Raw genomic sequence first — 16,610 nt, forward strand, 5'->3', positions numbered from 1 at the left:
GTTGTATTTTTTAACAGACCCTGACTCAACTCCTAATGCTGAAGTCCAGTATTCTATCAGCTCTGGGAATGAGGTGAACTTATTTACTGTGGACCCGTGGAGTGGAGCCTTAAAGCTTCAGCGAGCACTCGATCGCGAGCACCAGCCCACACATGTTGTCATTGTTCAAGCGACAGATGGACAGGGTCACTTCGCCCTAGCTCCAGTCATTGTTGAGGTCAAAGACGTGAATGATAACCATCCGTTCTTCCCTGTGGATGTCCTGATAGCCAGTATCAGAGAAAACCAGCCAGCCAACTCAGCGGTGACTGTTCTGCACGCGATAGACCACGATACGGGGGTTTTTGGCCAGCTGAAGTATTACATGTTGGAACGGTCTGGGGCAGGAAAAGAAAGCTTTGCTGTGGACCAGAACTCAGGAGAAATCAGAAGCAAAATTCCATTTGACTTCGAGAAGGTCAACACCTTCAGTTTTGTCGCAGTGGCAGCGGATTCAGGCAACCATTCAGCCACTGTGACTGTACAGGTGTTTGTCACGGGTGAGGATGAGTATGACCCACTCTTCACATCCTCTGATTTCTCCTTTGAAGTTCCAGAGGGAGCCAAGAAAGGACAAAGCATTGGCCAGGTCCAGGCAAGTGATGAGGATGAAGGGGTGGATGGTATTGTTCTTTATTCTCTTACTGCCAGCTCTCCATATTTTGATGTAAACAAAACCACTGGGGTGGTCTTTCTCAAGCTGGACAGTTCAGGCAGCAGTAGCAGCAGTGGGTCGGGTCGGAGTAAACGGGAAACCAGAGTTATGACTTTAGACGTGCAAGCTCACAGCCCTCTGGATACATCTCGCACTACTACAGCCCAGGTCTCCATCGATGTGACAAACACCAACTTTGGCCTGGCCGCTGACGTCAACATCCTGGTTATTAGCATAGTTGCTGTGTCTCTTGGTTTTATCGTATTGCTTGTGGTCATGGCAGTGGTTGTGTTCCTGGTCAAGTCACGCAGGAGAAAGAAAGGCCAGGAGACAGGAAACAGAACTGTTGCCTCGGGAACTGCCTTGCAAAAACTGGATGATTGCAGCCCTGGGCCAGGGGGAGAAAGGATCTACCACCAGGCCTTGCCAGGCTATGCTGGTGACCAAGGTGGTGCTGGTGGCGGACCCTACACTAGAGGAGGGTCTTTGGATCCTTCTCACTCCAGTGGTAGAGGATCAGCTGAAGCAGCAGAGGATGATGAGATCAGGATGATAAATGAGTATCCCCGCGTTGCATCCATCACCTCATCAATGCAGGAGCACATCTCTGCCAGAGGACCAGACTCTGGAATCCAGCAGGATGCTGACCAGCTTTCTGATATTTCCTGTGAGCCTGCAGCTTTGGAGGGCAGCACTTGGTTCAAAGGAAAGAAGCTAGGTGGCAGCCTCAGTGGGACCTTACTCTCTGGACAGCTCCCGGTCTACAGGGATGAGGGAGGTGGTTACCTAGGAGTGGGCCGTGGTCTCAATATTTCCCTCCCCAAGGATTATGCCTTTCCCGAGGATGGGAAACCTTCCGTAGATGGTTCCCTCACAGCTATTGTTGCCAGTGACGAGGAGCTCCGTGGAAGCTATAACTGGGATTATCTACTCAACTGGTGCCCTCAGTTCCAGCCTCTTGCAAATGTCTTCACAGAGATTGCCAGGCTGAAAGATGAAACTGCTCAGCAAAGTCAGAACCCTCGCCAGCCCTTCCAGCCCAAGCCCAAAATGGATCCTAAACCTAGAATTGACCCTCCACCTCTCATCACATCAGTGGCCCACCCAGGAGCCATGTCAGTTCCTCCCAAAGTCCCTGTAATTGGGCGGACATTCCCCCACTTGGCTTCACTCCGCAGGTCCCCCATCAGTCACGAGGGATCTATTTCATCAGCAGCGATGTCACCGAGCTTCTCCCCGTCTCTGTCCCCTCTGGCAGCTCGATCGCCAGCTGTTTCTCCATTTGGAGTCAACCAAGGGCCCTCAGCGTCCATGATCAGCACCAGGGAGCCCTCACTGGAACAGAGTCCCGATCATGAGATGAGAATATAATTGAAACATTTGAAACATGACATTACTATTTAGGGAGAAACTCTAAGACGGACAACCTGAACAAAGCATGACTGACCAGCATTTGGATGTTCTTTTGCATGGATCAAAAGAAAGCAAGCGGTGATGGTGTCAGTTTTATTGTCATTCTCAAAAACATTTGTCTTATTCCACAAAAAGAAATCAAGGTTTCCCAAATTCCCCGCTAGTGACATTTGGTGGGCAATACCCACAAAAAATACTTAGCGTCTGTCTCCTGGTAGAATATTTGTACTGCCATTGTGTCGGCAGCTTTGCAGGAATATGTGTGATGGGCTCGACTGCAGCAGCCCACCCATCCACTACAAAGTGACGCAGGACTCCACGAACTGATCGGGGTTAAGAGCCAAATAGAAAATGTGCACTTACCATGCCCTGCAGTCAGAGATCCCTTAGTGTGTAGATAGATAAATGTGTAGTTTTCATGTTACCTCGCTGGCTGGCCAGAGAGCTAAGGACCTCGTTCCTCTCTTTGTGTCTGTGGACTTCTGTTTTTTTACCCTCCAGTATTAAACCCATCTAGTGGCTACTCTGAGAATGGTCTCTGGACGCACCCGTCGGATCATATGGACAGACAAACGGTGTGTGTTCACAGAGACACTGATTCATTGATTTGCCAATGCATCGCATAGTGAAAAAACAATTGAGATTATTATTTTTCTCACCTTTCGGACAACACTCGTTTGGATTTAACCTTTATTTTATATTTTTATATAAATTTATGATTTCAGATCCATTATTTCACATGAAGAGGTTATTGTTTTTGAGTATTTGAATATATGTGTATTTGTATGTATGTGGGCTACATTATGTGTACTGTATGTGTCTCCTAGGTTTATAGAGACTTGTGATTGTTCAGAATTGAGTGACAGGGAGGCGTTTGTGTTTTTAGCATTATTTATAATAAGAAAAGAGGACTTTCAACCACAAGCTTTGGAAACCATCAGCAGCTCACTTTATGCTGTGTTGAGATTTTTTTTTTGTCAAATTGTTGATCATCCTAAATCAAACACATATAAATCAGATGAAGAAAAATCTGTGATCAGTCTGTATTTCCACTTTGCAGCTGTTCAGCACTGTCGTGGCATGCACTTGCACTTGCACTTGCGCCACGCCGTGACAGAAGATTCCCTTTGTTATTCAGGGACAACTCGGTTTGCTGTTCACCTCTGTGTCTTTCAAAGAAAGTGCTTCCTAAAATCAGTTACATCACTCATTCACCTGAATGCGTTTTACTGTGAAGTTGTTCATCTCAGTACAAAGAAAACAACGATGAACAGGATGAGATTCTCAAATGGCAAAACCCGGAGAGATGTAGCACACGAGCCAGACAAGTGGCAACCAAAAGGCTGAATACATGAGCCCTAATGATTGTACAAGGATTTAGCCACCAGTGCTGTTTTTTATGTCTGTGACTTTACACATCGAGAATGTCAGTAGCATGATGAGGTGTTTTACACCAGCCCCCCCACCCACACCCACTGCTCAGACTCAGTTTTAGCAATCTTAAAATGTTGTTTTTGTTTTTCATTCTTTATATATACTCATCATCAAACTCATCATTTTAATTGCAGTGATTGGATGTCCTGATGTTTTCAAGATTTGGTTTCTACCTCTGTTCTGTGTTCAACCGTGCAGATCCCCATCATGCAAAGCTGGCACTGGTCCAGCTTAAAGTTACTCATGTCACGAGCCCAGCTCCAGCACTACATGCTCTTTGGCTGTTTCAGAAACATTTCTTTGTTTGAGAACCGCAGTTTGGAGTTCAGTTTGAGATGACTGCCAGTGACTGATCAGTGGAGCAATGGAAGACAGAAAGAAAAAAAGAAGAAGCTGTATTTCTTTTTTTAAAGCAAATAATAAATTCCTACTGATCTCTTTTGACAAATTGGAGTCGTACTTCATCTTTTTCAGGAGTCAAGACAGCGAGAGGAGAACTGAGAAGCGACTGATCTGAATGAATAATTGCAAAATGTTTATTTCATATGATGCATAGGCATGTTTGCATAGCTGCTTGGGATTTCTGCCTCATTTGGTCATCACGCACAGCCTCGCAGCATTTCTTTGTTATTGTTATGTACAGAAGGAGCTAGTCATGGATTATGACAAGGCCCAAGAGAAAGAGCCAGAGACAGAAGCTCCTGAGTGTAGGAGAGAAATGCAAGGCCTCAAATGAGAGGTGATGATGATCACTTCAACATGATCACTTGAACATATCACAGGGGCAATTACACACAGATAAATGCATTCTTCTGATATTAAACAGACAACTGTAGCTCATCTGGCTGCTTTGCAAATGAAACATATAACCCAAACTGTGGCCTTGCCAGAAAAATAAAGGGGCTTGCTGCCCCAGCTTGCCTGTTCACCTCCACACACAGCTGTGTGTACAGCCTGCTCTCCCAAGACTCCTTCACTAACCCCACACAACTTCAAATAATCACAACCACACATGTACTTAGAGGCTACTACACAGTGACACACATGGCCCAAAACAAATCTGCCCCAGCTGATATTGGCTACGATCCAGCTCCGACAGGCACATACTTGGCTGGTTCTTCAAGCTGCAAAATCTGGGAGAAATCTACGCGGAGCCGAGTGCAGGACAAGACGTAAGCCAAGTCTGAAATCCATGGTACAGTACTGTTGTGTCATAAAATATTGTTAGACTTTTTTGTAGCCGTAACAACATGCAGCATTTAAATATGCTTTAAACTAGATAAAAGAAAGCCCTGTAACCCAAGAAATCTCAGAGTATCAAAACTGAAATAGTAGCTCGTGAAAATAAAAATTAAAAGATGCACAGAATCATCACTGATGTCCATTTGACTTCCTCCTTTACATTTACTCTTCAAATTGATTTAAGGCCCCTCAGAACTTCACAGGTATACAATGAACACTGGGCACGCTGTGAGTTAATGGTCTATAAAGACAGTCTTGCCTAATCTCATCTTCTAAGATTCAATGGATGAAAAATGAGACTAGCTTAAGCCTAAAAGTTTTAGGAAAATTTGGACTGTTTTTTTGACATAAAACTGTAATTACCAGATAAGGGATCCCAAGTGTTTGGAAGCTCTGGCAAACGGGAACTTTGATGAATCTTATTCTCTCCACTCATTACATTCCAAGAAAGTACACACTGTTAAAGACTTTGTTTTCCTTCCAGTGGGTCTGGGTAATCTGCAGCTGCACTCAATGGGAATCAAGCCTGTAAACATCATATTAAACTTGGCCCACACTGTAGTTAAAACCCAGGTGCTCTCTCATTTTGACTTTGATCAGTTCGGTTTCATTAAGTGATGAATCGGTACATGTACCTAAATGTACTGGTACCTCAAAATAAGATATGCATGCTGCTGGTAAGGATGATGTACTGTATACAGTACGAGACACTATAAATGCACTCTATCAGTTGATGCATTACTCTTTAATGTAGGTCAGTGCAGAGAGAAAGAGAGGGGGGGGGGGGGGGAACTTTTAACTAGCTTTGAGTTCTTTCAGGGATTTACAGTATAAACTATTATTTACCAAAGAAAGATTAAAAATGAAAATTAAGACCAAAACAAGGCATCTGTGGCTCAACTGGAGCATTATAGTAAAAACACAGGTTACCCCAAGTAGGCATCCAAGGGGGAGAAGAGTTCAAAGACATTAATTATTTTGTCTTGTACTCGGAAATGAGTGCAAAGTATGAAAACCTATGACCCGAACTAACAAACTACTGTGTTTTCCTATTATATTGTGAATCAACGCACATATTTGGTGATCAAATATTTTAAGGAGCACAGTGCCGACTTTTCACATGAAACACGAGTGTGAACAGACGGACTATGAAAACATTTTACCATAGTTATGATTTCTTTCATGGGTCTCAATGAGTAATGTTGTGCTTTTTTTAAGGCCAAAGCTTTTATTTTTTCTGCATGGACAATTTAGCACTACAAATTACAAATATACAGATTATAAAATGGAAACATGAGTTTTGAAAGAAGCAAACTTCACACTTCCAGTGTGGCTGTGGATCAGGAGGTAGAGCAGGATGGTTGGTGGTACAGTGTGCGTACCTTGGGCGTGGGCCAAATACTGAGCCCTGAGTTTCTGCCAGTGAATTCATTAGAGTATCTATGTTAGATAGAAAGTACTTAGATGTAGAATAAAGTGTTTGTATGTGCTTATGTGCCCATGTGTGTAAATGGGCACATAAGCACTTTGAGTGCTCGTGAACGGCAGAATAGCACTATATAAGAAGCAGTCTTTTTTTAAATGGCATTGTGGGAAAGGTTATTGCTGCTTAATCCAAACTGGGAACCTCTCATCCTCATTGGAATGGCCTTTAAAAGAAATCCTGTTTAAAAAGACATTTATAGAACTGAAAGAGATGCATTCAGAATAAAATCGGCTCATCATTTTCCATTTCACTTCACTGGAGTCAACAATTTGATCGTCCCATGTAAGGTTTTATAAGAATAACTCAATTGATTCTGTCCAATCTAACCAGAGATCTCTTTGAACACAGTCCCAGAACTACAAAGAGGACTTGTGGAAGTTGGCTAAATCAGCTTTTACTCCAAGGTCAGGGCTGACCTGGAGAAATTACCGTAAACGCACACTCATCCCTACGTTTCGTGACTCGAAGCCTCACAGGAGCTCCTTTGGTTCCAAGATCCAGTTTCATGCTGTTCATCACTTGTTGCTGTAAGGGAGCGTTGTGCATGTGTGTCCTGCCCATATGCGTTGAAAGGCTGAGATGTTTGTCTCCCTGTTTTTCATCTCTGAGCACATTGTCATGTGATCAACTTTCAAATATCAGCTTGATCGGTTGCTGTGCCTCACCTGGTTTTCATTAGCCACAAACAGTTGCAGAATTCTCGAAACTTTAAGTGCAAAATTTGCCAACATTGAACTCATTTCTGTTGCCTATGCAGAGTTCATTTCTCCCTCCTATTTATGTCGTGCCACTTTCATGACTAACAGGATCCATGGAGGGAAAACAGTCGCCGGGGCTATTTGGCTCTTGGCCTCCAAATTGCTATTTATAGTGAGTTTCCACTTTTTTTTCTGTGGTGTCAAGCAGAGGAAAAATGACAGAAGAAATGAGCCAGCTGAGTCAGTGTGAGGCTGGTTCTCATTTGTGCTGACCTTGTGTTACAGGACTCCCTCACTAGTGTCACTCACACTTCACACTGCAGGAAAAAGGAGGGTGAAGTAGAGGGGAGGAGAGGGCGCTGTGGAAATGGCAAGGGAGACTGTCCAAAAAAACAAAAAACCTCACAGTACCTGTTTGGTCATAAAAACCAAATGAAAGTTTGTGTTCCAGAGTCAGAATAACAAGCCAGCGATTGAACTCTGCTACTCTGTTAATTAGCGAGAAATTACAAGGATTGAAGGGAATGATTCCACAGAGACTGGGGTTCAGTTCAAGCCTTTCTAAATACATTTTTGAGTGAGTGTTTAATGCACGTTGTTTGTACATTGTTAAAATCGCAGCAATAATTAATTTTAAATGCTGAAAAAATAAACTCTTCTCTAGATTGCAGTGTAGAGCAATCAGTCTGTAAAGTATAAAGTATGAAAAATACACTGAGCTTCTGAGAAATAAAGCTCATTTCACCCCAACTCCTGAACTGAATGTTTCCTTGTGAGAGTGTGCAGGTGTCAAACATTCTGGTGAGGGTCCAAACATTTCCTTTATGGTCAGTAATTCAATCTGTTGGCTTTCAAAAGACTGAAAGCACCTTGAGCAAGGCATAATATATGAACTATGCCAAGCTGTTCCAGGAAATCTTTGCAAATGTCTGTTACATTTATGTGACAATACAACCTAACAGTCTATTTTTTTTTCCTCGTATGATGTGTGAGATGTATGATGTTTGTTTTTTTTACAGTTTATGCAATTTTAATTTTACTGTTCTCGTGATTAAAGCACAAGAGTAGTAACAGTGTGTTTTAGTGCCTCATAGAAAGTGTTTTATAGCCATAAAGCGTCATAAAGTGTAGTCATAAAGACAGCAAATTGACCATTTCCATCACATATCTGTACCAAGTTAAAGTTTGCCAGCATGAGCCATCATAGCTGAACCAATCAAATCCCTTCTTTACTTCAACAAAGATGTTTTTTCATATCAAAGGTTTCAGATGTCAAGTTTACCTTTAAGTAGGAAAACTAACATATTAAGCATTTAAAATTTGGCAGACACAGTTGAAGTTAAGCAGGACAGCGTGGTGGTGCAGTAATCAGCATTGTTGCCTCACAAAAAAAGGGTCCAGGGTTTTAATCAATCGGCTGGCTGGGACTGTTCACTGGTTCTCTATTTGCACTTTGGCTTCCTCCCACAGTCTAAAGATATGCATGGGGTTAGGTGATTTTAAATTGGTTGTACATATGGATGGATATTTAAATGCAACATTACAGTATACAGTAACATACTGCAAAACCCTAAATGAGCTTATTAGATTTTGACCATTTCTTATGCATGACTGCAAGACTTCCTAGTGATGAGATAATACACCCAAATAAATTTGCTATTTCAAACCATTCTCCCTTTTTATATTTTGCTAATAACCATCCTTTTAATAGTCTTTTGCATTTTGACTTACGTTTCACAAATTTCCCTGTGGTTTTCCCACCTGAGGTGTGATGCAGGTTGAATAAGACACTCACCAGACAGCAGAAGGTCAAAATACACTCATCATTTGACACTATCCCCAAGACTTCTGTCTGCTTTTACTCATTATGAAGAATAAAGTACATATTCAAGATCTCATGGTCTGACCATGAATGGGACACTTGAACATGTGTATGATTTGGTGTCACTGGCCAAGACATTATGGGTGGAGTACATTTTTGGTTAGTAATTCTTTATTTACATGAATTAAAGGCCACATCTGCTTAGACTGGGTTCAAAGGTAATGTGGATGGCTTCCAGTTGGAAAGCACGGAGGAAAAGGGAGGGAGGTTGGCTGAGTGATTGCTGGGATTATTTTCTCGCAAAAGGTCTAATGGGCTCCGTACCTCTCTCTACCTTGTCTCTTCATTGTCTTCACTCTGTCCGTGACTGCATATTTCCACAGCACCTAAAAGCAGCAGGGGAACTGATACTGGTTTTAGCTCTTCTGCTAACAGCCCCATCCGTCCATGAGGGCTTTCTTAAAATCATATATATGCATGTATAATTTCCTATCAAAAGTTTTTCTTGCATTCAGTCTATTGTCGTGTGGCAGTCTCTACTTCTCCTCTATCTATTCCACTGTCAAACTACCTTCTTCCTCCCTCGTTCTCTCTCACAGCTCAAATTTATTTTCTGCCTTCTTTTTTGCGTGCAAGATGTGAGCCAAAGGTCTGACAGAGATACAGAACTTAAGAAAACACTCTTGGCCCTCAATCATGAAGGTTAAATCAACACCATAGGCAGCGGGGCAAAGCAAGAGGACAACAAAACCACTTCTCTCTGGTATCGCAAACAAAAAAGGCCCCGCGCCGTCCCATAAAAGGAAAAAACTGCGATTATAGTTGAAGCGAAAATATGTTTCACATTACAAGCTATTATGCTGATTTATGATTGATAGATTGATAGACTGCAGGTCAAGCCTTTTCTTACATGGAGAAATTCAGTCTATACTGCTGCATTGAATATCTAGAGCATGTTAAAACATCACAGTTGTTGGTTTATTTCCCAGCGGCTTTGCAGATCACGTGAACACCTGCTATTTATTCTGCTCTGTGATAGCCCAGATTTTGCACGGAGGTATAACAGTCAGTGATTCCTCTCTTTGTATGAAATGTCAGGCATTGTCCTCCACAGATTTTCCCCATAAAATCCAAAACAGTTAGTTTCATTTTTAAACTTTTCTTTTCAGGCATTTTCGATACTAACTCTTGAGCTAAACCTCATGCATATAAATCTTCATAATGGATTCAATTAGAGCAGAGCAAATCAGTGGGGACAGCAGATCTCAGTGCACCCATTTGCTGTTTTGCAATTTGGCCATATGCGGTGTAAACAATTGCAGAAGGTGTTTTTTTTTTACAGAGTCACAGAGTTTTCTGCAAGTTCCCTTTTGAATAAATTCTCTTTTCATTCTAATCTCCCATGACCATTATCTGACACAAATTTATTCAGGAACTTAAGCCATAAATAATTAGTTTCCACTGAGTTAACTGGCCTTCAGAATTCTTTTGTGGCAACTTCTGTTCACCCTGGTCTATTATGGCTTTCCTACAATTATTTAAATTTTATTCCTTGGCATTTGTAAACAACATCTGTCCTTCTGAACATGTAAATTTTCTGCTTGGCGGGCATGTGCCCATCAGCAGACACTCTCCGAGAGACTGATCAGAGTGGAATTTTATGAGTGGAATTAGATAAAAGCAGTAAAAAGGTAGCTCGCCAGAACTGTCCATCCTGTACTCGTATTTAACAAGTGTGATAAATATCCACGCATGTTGAAGATAATGAAAGTTAGCTTGCTTAATAAATCATTGCATGCTGTATTGTTCTTTACTTTTTCACAAAAAAAATTCTAATCAACAAAAATTGAAATTGAGAAAATAGAATGAAATCCCCAATCAGTCAAGTGCAAGCATCCGCAGGGCTGTGGCTTCACTGACATTTCTGCTTCTTTTCAATTCAAGTCTGAGTTGAAATGTGAGAGCAAATACCCTGCTTTTCTTCAAAACATGCTTCCTATTAATTACATTTATATGCAGCTATTCTGCAGAAGCATTTTTATGTTTAATGCTGGAATAGAGTGCAATGTTTCGACAATGAAAACAAAACGACATGTCTCGATGGAAGACAGACCATTGTTTAGTTTCTCTCCACAGAACACAGGTTACTTACGATTTTAGTAAACTTCCTTTTCTGTTTCTCCAAAATAAAATTATTTCTATGTATCAATCGAAAAGCAAAGATGCTGGTTTTTTTTTTAAAGAATTTAAAATGATTATTAGCAGATTCATCTCACAAGTGTCCTTTCTGTGCTTGAACCAGAAAAAGCTATATTTTATATTCAATGCAACTTACTGCAAACTTTTTAATGGCTGAATGAGAAGAGCCGTTGCGTCTTTCTCTCTTCACTTAATACAAGATGTCATTTTAGAGGATTCTGTCCAAAGTGGAGAAGAAAAACAAGGAATTAAGGAAAAATATGGGAAGAGGGAGATCAGTTGTATGGGGGAATTTTAGCCAAGAAGAGACGGGGATCAGACTTATCACTCAGACAAGCCAACTGCCTGTCATTTCAGCTTATAGCACAGGAACACTTAAGTACTCTAGGCACAGAAAAACTTGCTCAACGCTTTGTTTAGATTAAGCTGAAGGGGGGACGTATTGCTAAGCAGCAGGGCTTATATCCACACCATTTGCACTTAAATAAATTGACTACAAGTCAAGCAAAGCGTATTATGACAGACACATGTACAGCAACATCATGTTTGCAAAATGACTGAGTTTAGAGTTAAGAGAGAGACTCAAACAACATAAATATCAGTTGAATATATGGTAGATCACCAGTTTCCCTGCCTCTCAGCCTCCAGTGGCCCTGACTTTGATAAGTGGAAGAGGACAGATCGATGGATGGCGTTAGCTTGCATAGTATCAAAATGAAATATATGACAAAGAAAACTCAGGACTGTTTAGCCGCTAGATTCCAACATCAGAAAAGAATGGGACAAGATTCCTCTCTAGGCAACTGGTCTCCTCAGTTCCAAGATATTTACAAGTGTTGTTAAACGAAGAGGGGATGCTACACAGTGGTACACATGGTCCTGTCCCAAATCTTTTGAGACATGTTGCTGCCATCAAATTCAAAATTAGCTGATATTTTTCCTAAAATGGTCCATTTTCTCAGTTTGAACCTTAATGAATTTTCTGTTGTAAATAAAATATGGATCAATGATTACATTTGAGAGATTTTCCCAACTCTTCTGGAATTGGGTTTGAGGTATGCACTGGTGTAACAGTGTAGATTGGCATTATCTGCCCAGTAGCTCACCTTCACATTGGCTATAGACAATTAGTGTTGATTTTTGGAGTGCTTTTGTATGCATTTCACAGCTGCTAGTAGTGAATGGATGTGCTCAGGCTGGTCTTTTTATGCACCACACGGCGAGCACTTCCCTCACATTTTCCTGGTTCTCCGTTGCAGTTCTGTTATACAGTTTAGACTGGTTGTTCAGATTAAAATCAATACTTTCATAGCAGACACTTATTTGTGGTCCTCTGAGTCGTACAGTTAAGATCCAGCTGAATACTGTTTTCCTGTTTCTTTGTGTAGACCAAGGCCTTCTACAGGCTGCAGACTGGAGGCAGAGCTGGCCTGCTGAGGCTGGGCTGACCCACAGATCCCTGTGGAGGTTGTCAGCATACTAGAGAAGGTGACTGACCTGCAGCACAGCTGGCTGTTCTGTCCCTTTTGCAAGTGGGACACTCGACTGTTTATCCCTCTTAACTTTTCTATGTTAAATAATGTAGCCGAGACTGTTTCCCTTCTGATTTAAGTGTTTGTCTGATCGACAGAATACAATTCTGCTTGGAGATCCCCATTTTGCCCACTGTTGGTCAGACTGATTACACTTACTGTACAGTTGGGTCCATACTAAATAATAACATACTATTACAGGATATTACAAACTTACCTAGGAGTGTATGCCATACACAATGGGCCTGCCTTTATGTCATTGTAATCTTAATTCAGGTATAGCTAATGAAGACAGACCAACTTTAAAAAAACTCAGCAGGGATACTGACTAATCCAGTGTGCCCAATATATAATAAATCATTACTGGAAATGACATTCAAGTATGTCTTTGAAAAACCTGAGTCATCACAGCTGTCAGTAGAAGTAGTAGCTGACTCAGGATGCTGTGGCTCCTGTGTTTGATTATAACCCGGTGTGTATGGGCGCTACACCGCTCCCAGGGACTCTTTCATAGGCTGTTTCTGTGGTGAAAAATCAGGAAAACAAGGACAATCTGTTTTGGCCCAAATGAGTAATGAAACCACATTTCTTCTCTCTCGCACGGAAAGGAGTTAGAAAGCGAGAAGAGCCGTGGTACTGCAGAGATGTGAAATCATATAAATTTACAAGGTTTGGCTACTTCCAAAAATTGTTTTCTGACTAATAAAAACCTGGATTATTTTCACGGATTTATTACTTTTTTTGGGGGGTGGGGGGGCTTATTCTGAAGTCATTCGCGGTGCTTAAAAGGTCAAAAGACGTAAAAGGATTATTTCAGACAAAGTGGGTGGTGTAGCTGGAGATAAAATTGAGTGTTTTCTTTTAATGAACGGAAAAATTGGTTTGGCTTCTTAACCGATGAGAGCCACCGACTGTATAATAGAGATATCAGGCGGAGTGAGCTGTGAGCGATGAAGATTTACAGGGGTGCTGTGGATGTCTTCGAGGTGTCCCCCATGGCTCCCATGTTTCCTGTCATGTCCAGTAAGTTTACTCCCCCCGTAACCTGAGCATAAGAGTTCACTCTCATCACTGTCACCTCCTCTACTGTGTCCTCTTCTGCTAACTCCCTTTACCTCCCTTCTCCCTAAACTCTGATAGTTATAGAGATTTAGATAGATACTCTGGGGTATTGCACCTTTCCAAAAATCCCTTTTGTATCACACAGTGCACTGTCATTTTGAATTATATCTCCTGTGGAAAAACACAGGCTTAAACACTTGCTGATTGAGGAAAAACAAGTGCTGGCAGGGTATGGCGGCAGGGGGAGAGGGGGGGGGGGGGGGGGGGGACTCAAGCAAGGAAAAGTATTTTGTTGCAAGTCACTGTGCTGCTGGTGATGTTTTGATCCGTTATTATCTATTTCTGATTTGGTGAAATTACTGCATAGTGCTCGGTCCTTCTAGGCCATATTTTATTTTTAAGGCTTTGCACAATGAAACACGGCACCGCTCTGTGTTTCAAGGTTTCTGTTCCAGCTGTGTCAGTGTGAAGGATGGCTGCACAGTAAGTCTTTTCCCTTGGAAAGAAACAGATCTGGATGTGGGCTTGGCTAAAACTTTCATAGTAAAGCATAGACACGATTCAGTGCCAGGGGAGTGTATACACAGAGCACAGAGGTCCATTTTACACCAAATTAAACTATATTCTAGGTCATGAAGAGATGGGGGGAAATTTGGAACAATACATAAATATAGTAAAAAAAACCAAAACCCAACAACATTCATTTTTTCCCCCTAAGACCTACCGAATCTTTTATTTAAAGGTTTATCCAGGTTTTTGATTTATTTTTATAATGCTTAAAAAATAAGGGGCTTCCACAAAATTGTGAAAATATATATTTTAGAAGGAAAATAGTCTGTTCTGCTGCTTAGTCTAACGGTCACTGATTTGAAATCTTAGTCTCCAGCTGCAAGCTTTCTCCGCTTCACAGCACAGAATAACAACATCAGCTCGCTTTTTGTCGACCAGAAGAAAAAAGTTGCCTTTCAGATTTTAGAAGAGTCACAGGAGCTAATTTTGACATGTTTAGCTTTGCCTGGTTCACTCCCTCTTAGAGCAGAACTTCCATCCCCTCCTTCTCACGCCTCTCTCGGCCCCCGCTGTGTGAGCCTTCCAGGTTGTAAAGGATACGGTTTGTGGTTGTACATAGCTCAGATGAACTGAATTCCTGGCAGCGTGGCATGTCACTCGGAGAAACAGTAAGATGTCAAGGGCAGCAAGCCATCACTGAAGGCGGGAGAAAGTGTGGGGGTTTGGGGGGGGGGGAGCCCTAGAGATTGTTTGTTGGAATAAGATGGATGAGGTGAGAATTACATTACATTACTGAAGCCAAACAGAGTAAAACACTTTTGGTGTAAAAAAATTTCTGCTTAATATAAATTATTTTACACATCTGCAGATTGTGCAGGTATAAATCAGCAGCTGTGTGCCGTCAGGTGATTCCAGCATTTTAAACAAGTGGCACTGATAAAGCATAGCTGAATCAACCCAGTGTTGGATGTGGTTTGCAAAGACAACATACTTTGCACCGAAGAATTACAGGCTACGAGGTAGACGATATACTGTAATAACTTTCTGACAGGAATCACTGCTTGTTGTTCTCCACTCAACTTTGAAGATAGAAAGACAAGATTTGAGCATCAGTTACAGTTCTGTACGTTTGTATCTTAATATTTTCTCCAAATGCTTTAAACCTGGTATACATACTGAGGGTTTGGGTAGTCTCAAGCAAAAGATAATCAATGTGAAAGAATTTTAAAGTGAGAGAGGTTCAAAGTTGGTCAGAGTTGTAACGGTGTTGCAATCACAGACACTTTGGAGCACTGTTGCCTTTGATACTGTAGGTGTGGTAATAATAAGGTCTTACTTAAGCTTATTATACGCACAATGTGGCCTGCAATGAGCTTTTAAGCTTGTTTGTATGTTAATGTTTGTAGGCACAGTTAGAGAAACAGCTGCCAGCAATAGACAATTTATCACTGCATGTATCATTACATCATCTCATGGCATCTTACACCTCAGTGTGCTGTCCCAGAGGTCTCAAAGAAGTGTTCTAACAATTTGCAATGCAGACCTAGAACACAGCAATTCACTTCTGCTTTCCTGAGTGGCTGAAAATTCCTTTTAATTCATTTCGATTAAAGTCGTGTGTGAGCACAAACAATCAATTAAATTAGTATAATTTAAATGTACATAATAAATGGATGTGCTGGTACTTATTTGGTTCTTATTTATTATGAGCCTCATTCACCCAATCATATCAGTGCTTTTTTTCTATACCTAGTTCACAAACACACTTGCTCTGATCCATCAAGGGGAACTCGGGGTTCAGCATCTTCGACATGCAGACTGGGATTAAACCACTGATTTTCTGACTGGTAGACAACCTGCTCTACCTACTAAGCCATATGCTGCCCTTAATAGTAAAAAATATTTACTTATTTTACAGTTATTGTTTCTGATTTTTCTTTCATAAAGGCACATTGCTTCATCTGCAGAGGACTGGAATTTCACTATACTTTTGAATTGTGGACCTTAAAAAGGTTTAGAAAACCTAGAGGACTTGCAACCCTCCAGACAGCTGTCAAACATACCTTAGGATGATGCAGAGGCTGCGTTCAACCTGCACAGCCACGCAAACTGAAATGAGCGTGAAAACAGCTCTTCAGGGCGAGTCCTCGAACACAACGGAAGAATGACTTCAGTGTGGATGCTTTTGTGTTTCATTGAATAATGGGTGTGTGGGAGACTGTTCACAAAATAAGCTACTGCCATTAATCACCTGCTAAAAATAAAACATGCAAAAGCACAACACTAAGTGATGGAGAAGGTGGCCAAAGCAGCGACTCTCCAGAGAGCACGGCCAGAGATGATGGGATGGAAGCAGCTTAATCACCATCTATAGTTTATGTGCGCTTGCCTTTGCACCTGGCTTTACAAAACACACACAATAAATGTGTTTCACAGAAGGACTGTTGCTTATGGTAGCTCATGTTTGTTTGGAAAGCTCAACACACCTTTATTGTGAATGTCAAATATAAATGCATAG

The 16,610-nt window shown here is 41.4% G+C and overlaps 1 protein-coding gene across 1 annotated transcript in view; it reads left to right on the plus strand.

Moving 5' to 3' along the window:
- dchs1b (dachsous cadherin-related 1b) overlaps window positions 1-3,989 on the plus strand; it is an 84,064-nt gene extending 80,075 nt beyond the window's left edge. The window contains exon 29 of the mRNA XM_026180996.2: window positions 18-3,989. Within this exon, the coding sequence (XP_026036781.2) occupies window positions 18-2,065 (2,048 nt within the window). The 3' untranslated portion in view covers window positions 2,066-3,989. The remainder of the gene's footprint in view (window positions 1-17) is intronic.
- The last annotated feature ends 12,621 nt before the right edge of the window (window positions 3,990-16,610 follow it).

The sequence above is a fragment of the Astatotilapia calliptera genome, chromosome 10 (assembly GCF_964374335.1).
Source record: "Astatotilapia calliptera chromosome 10, fAstCal68.1, whole genome shotgun sequence".
Taxonomy (NCBI): Eukaryota; Metazoa; Chordata; class Actinopteri; order Cichliformes; family Cichlidae; genus Astatotilapia; species Astatotilapia calliptera.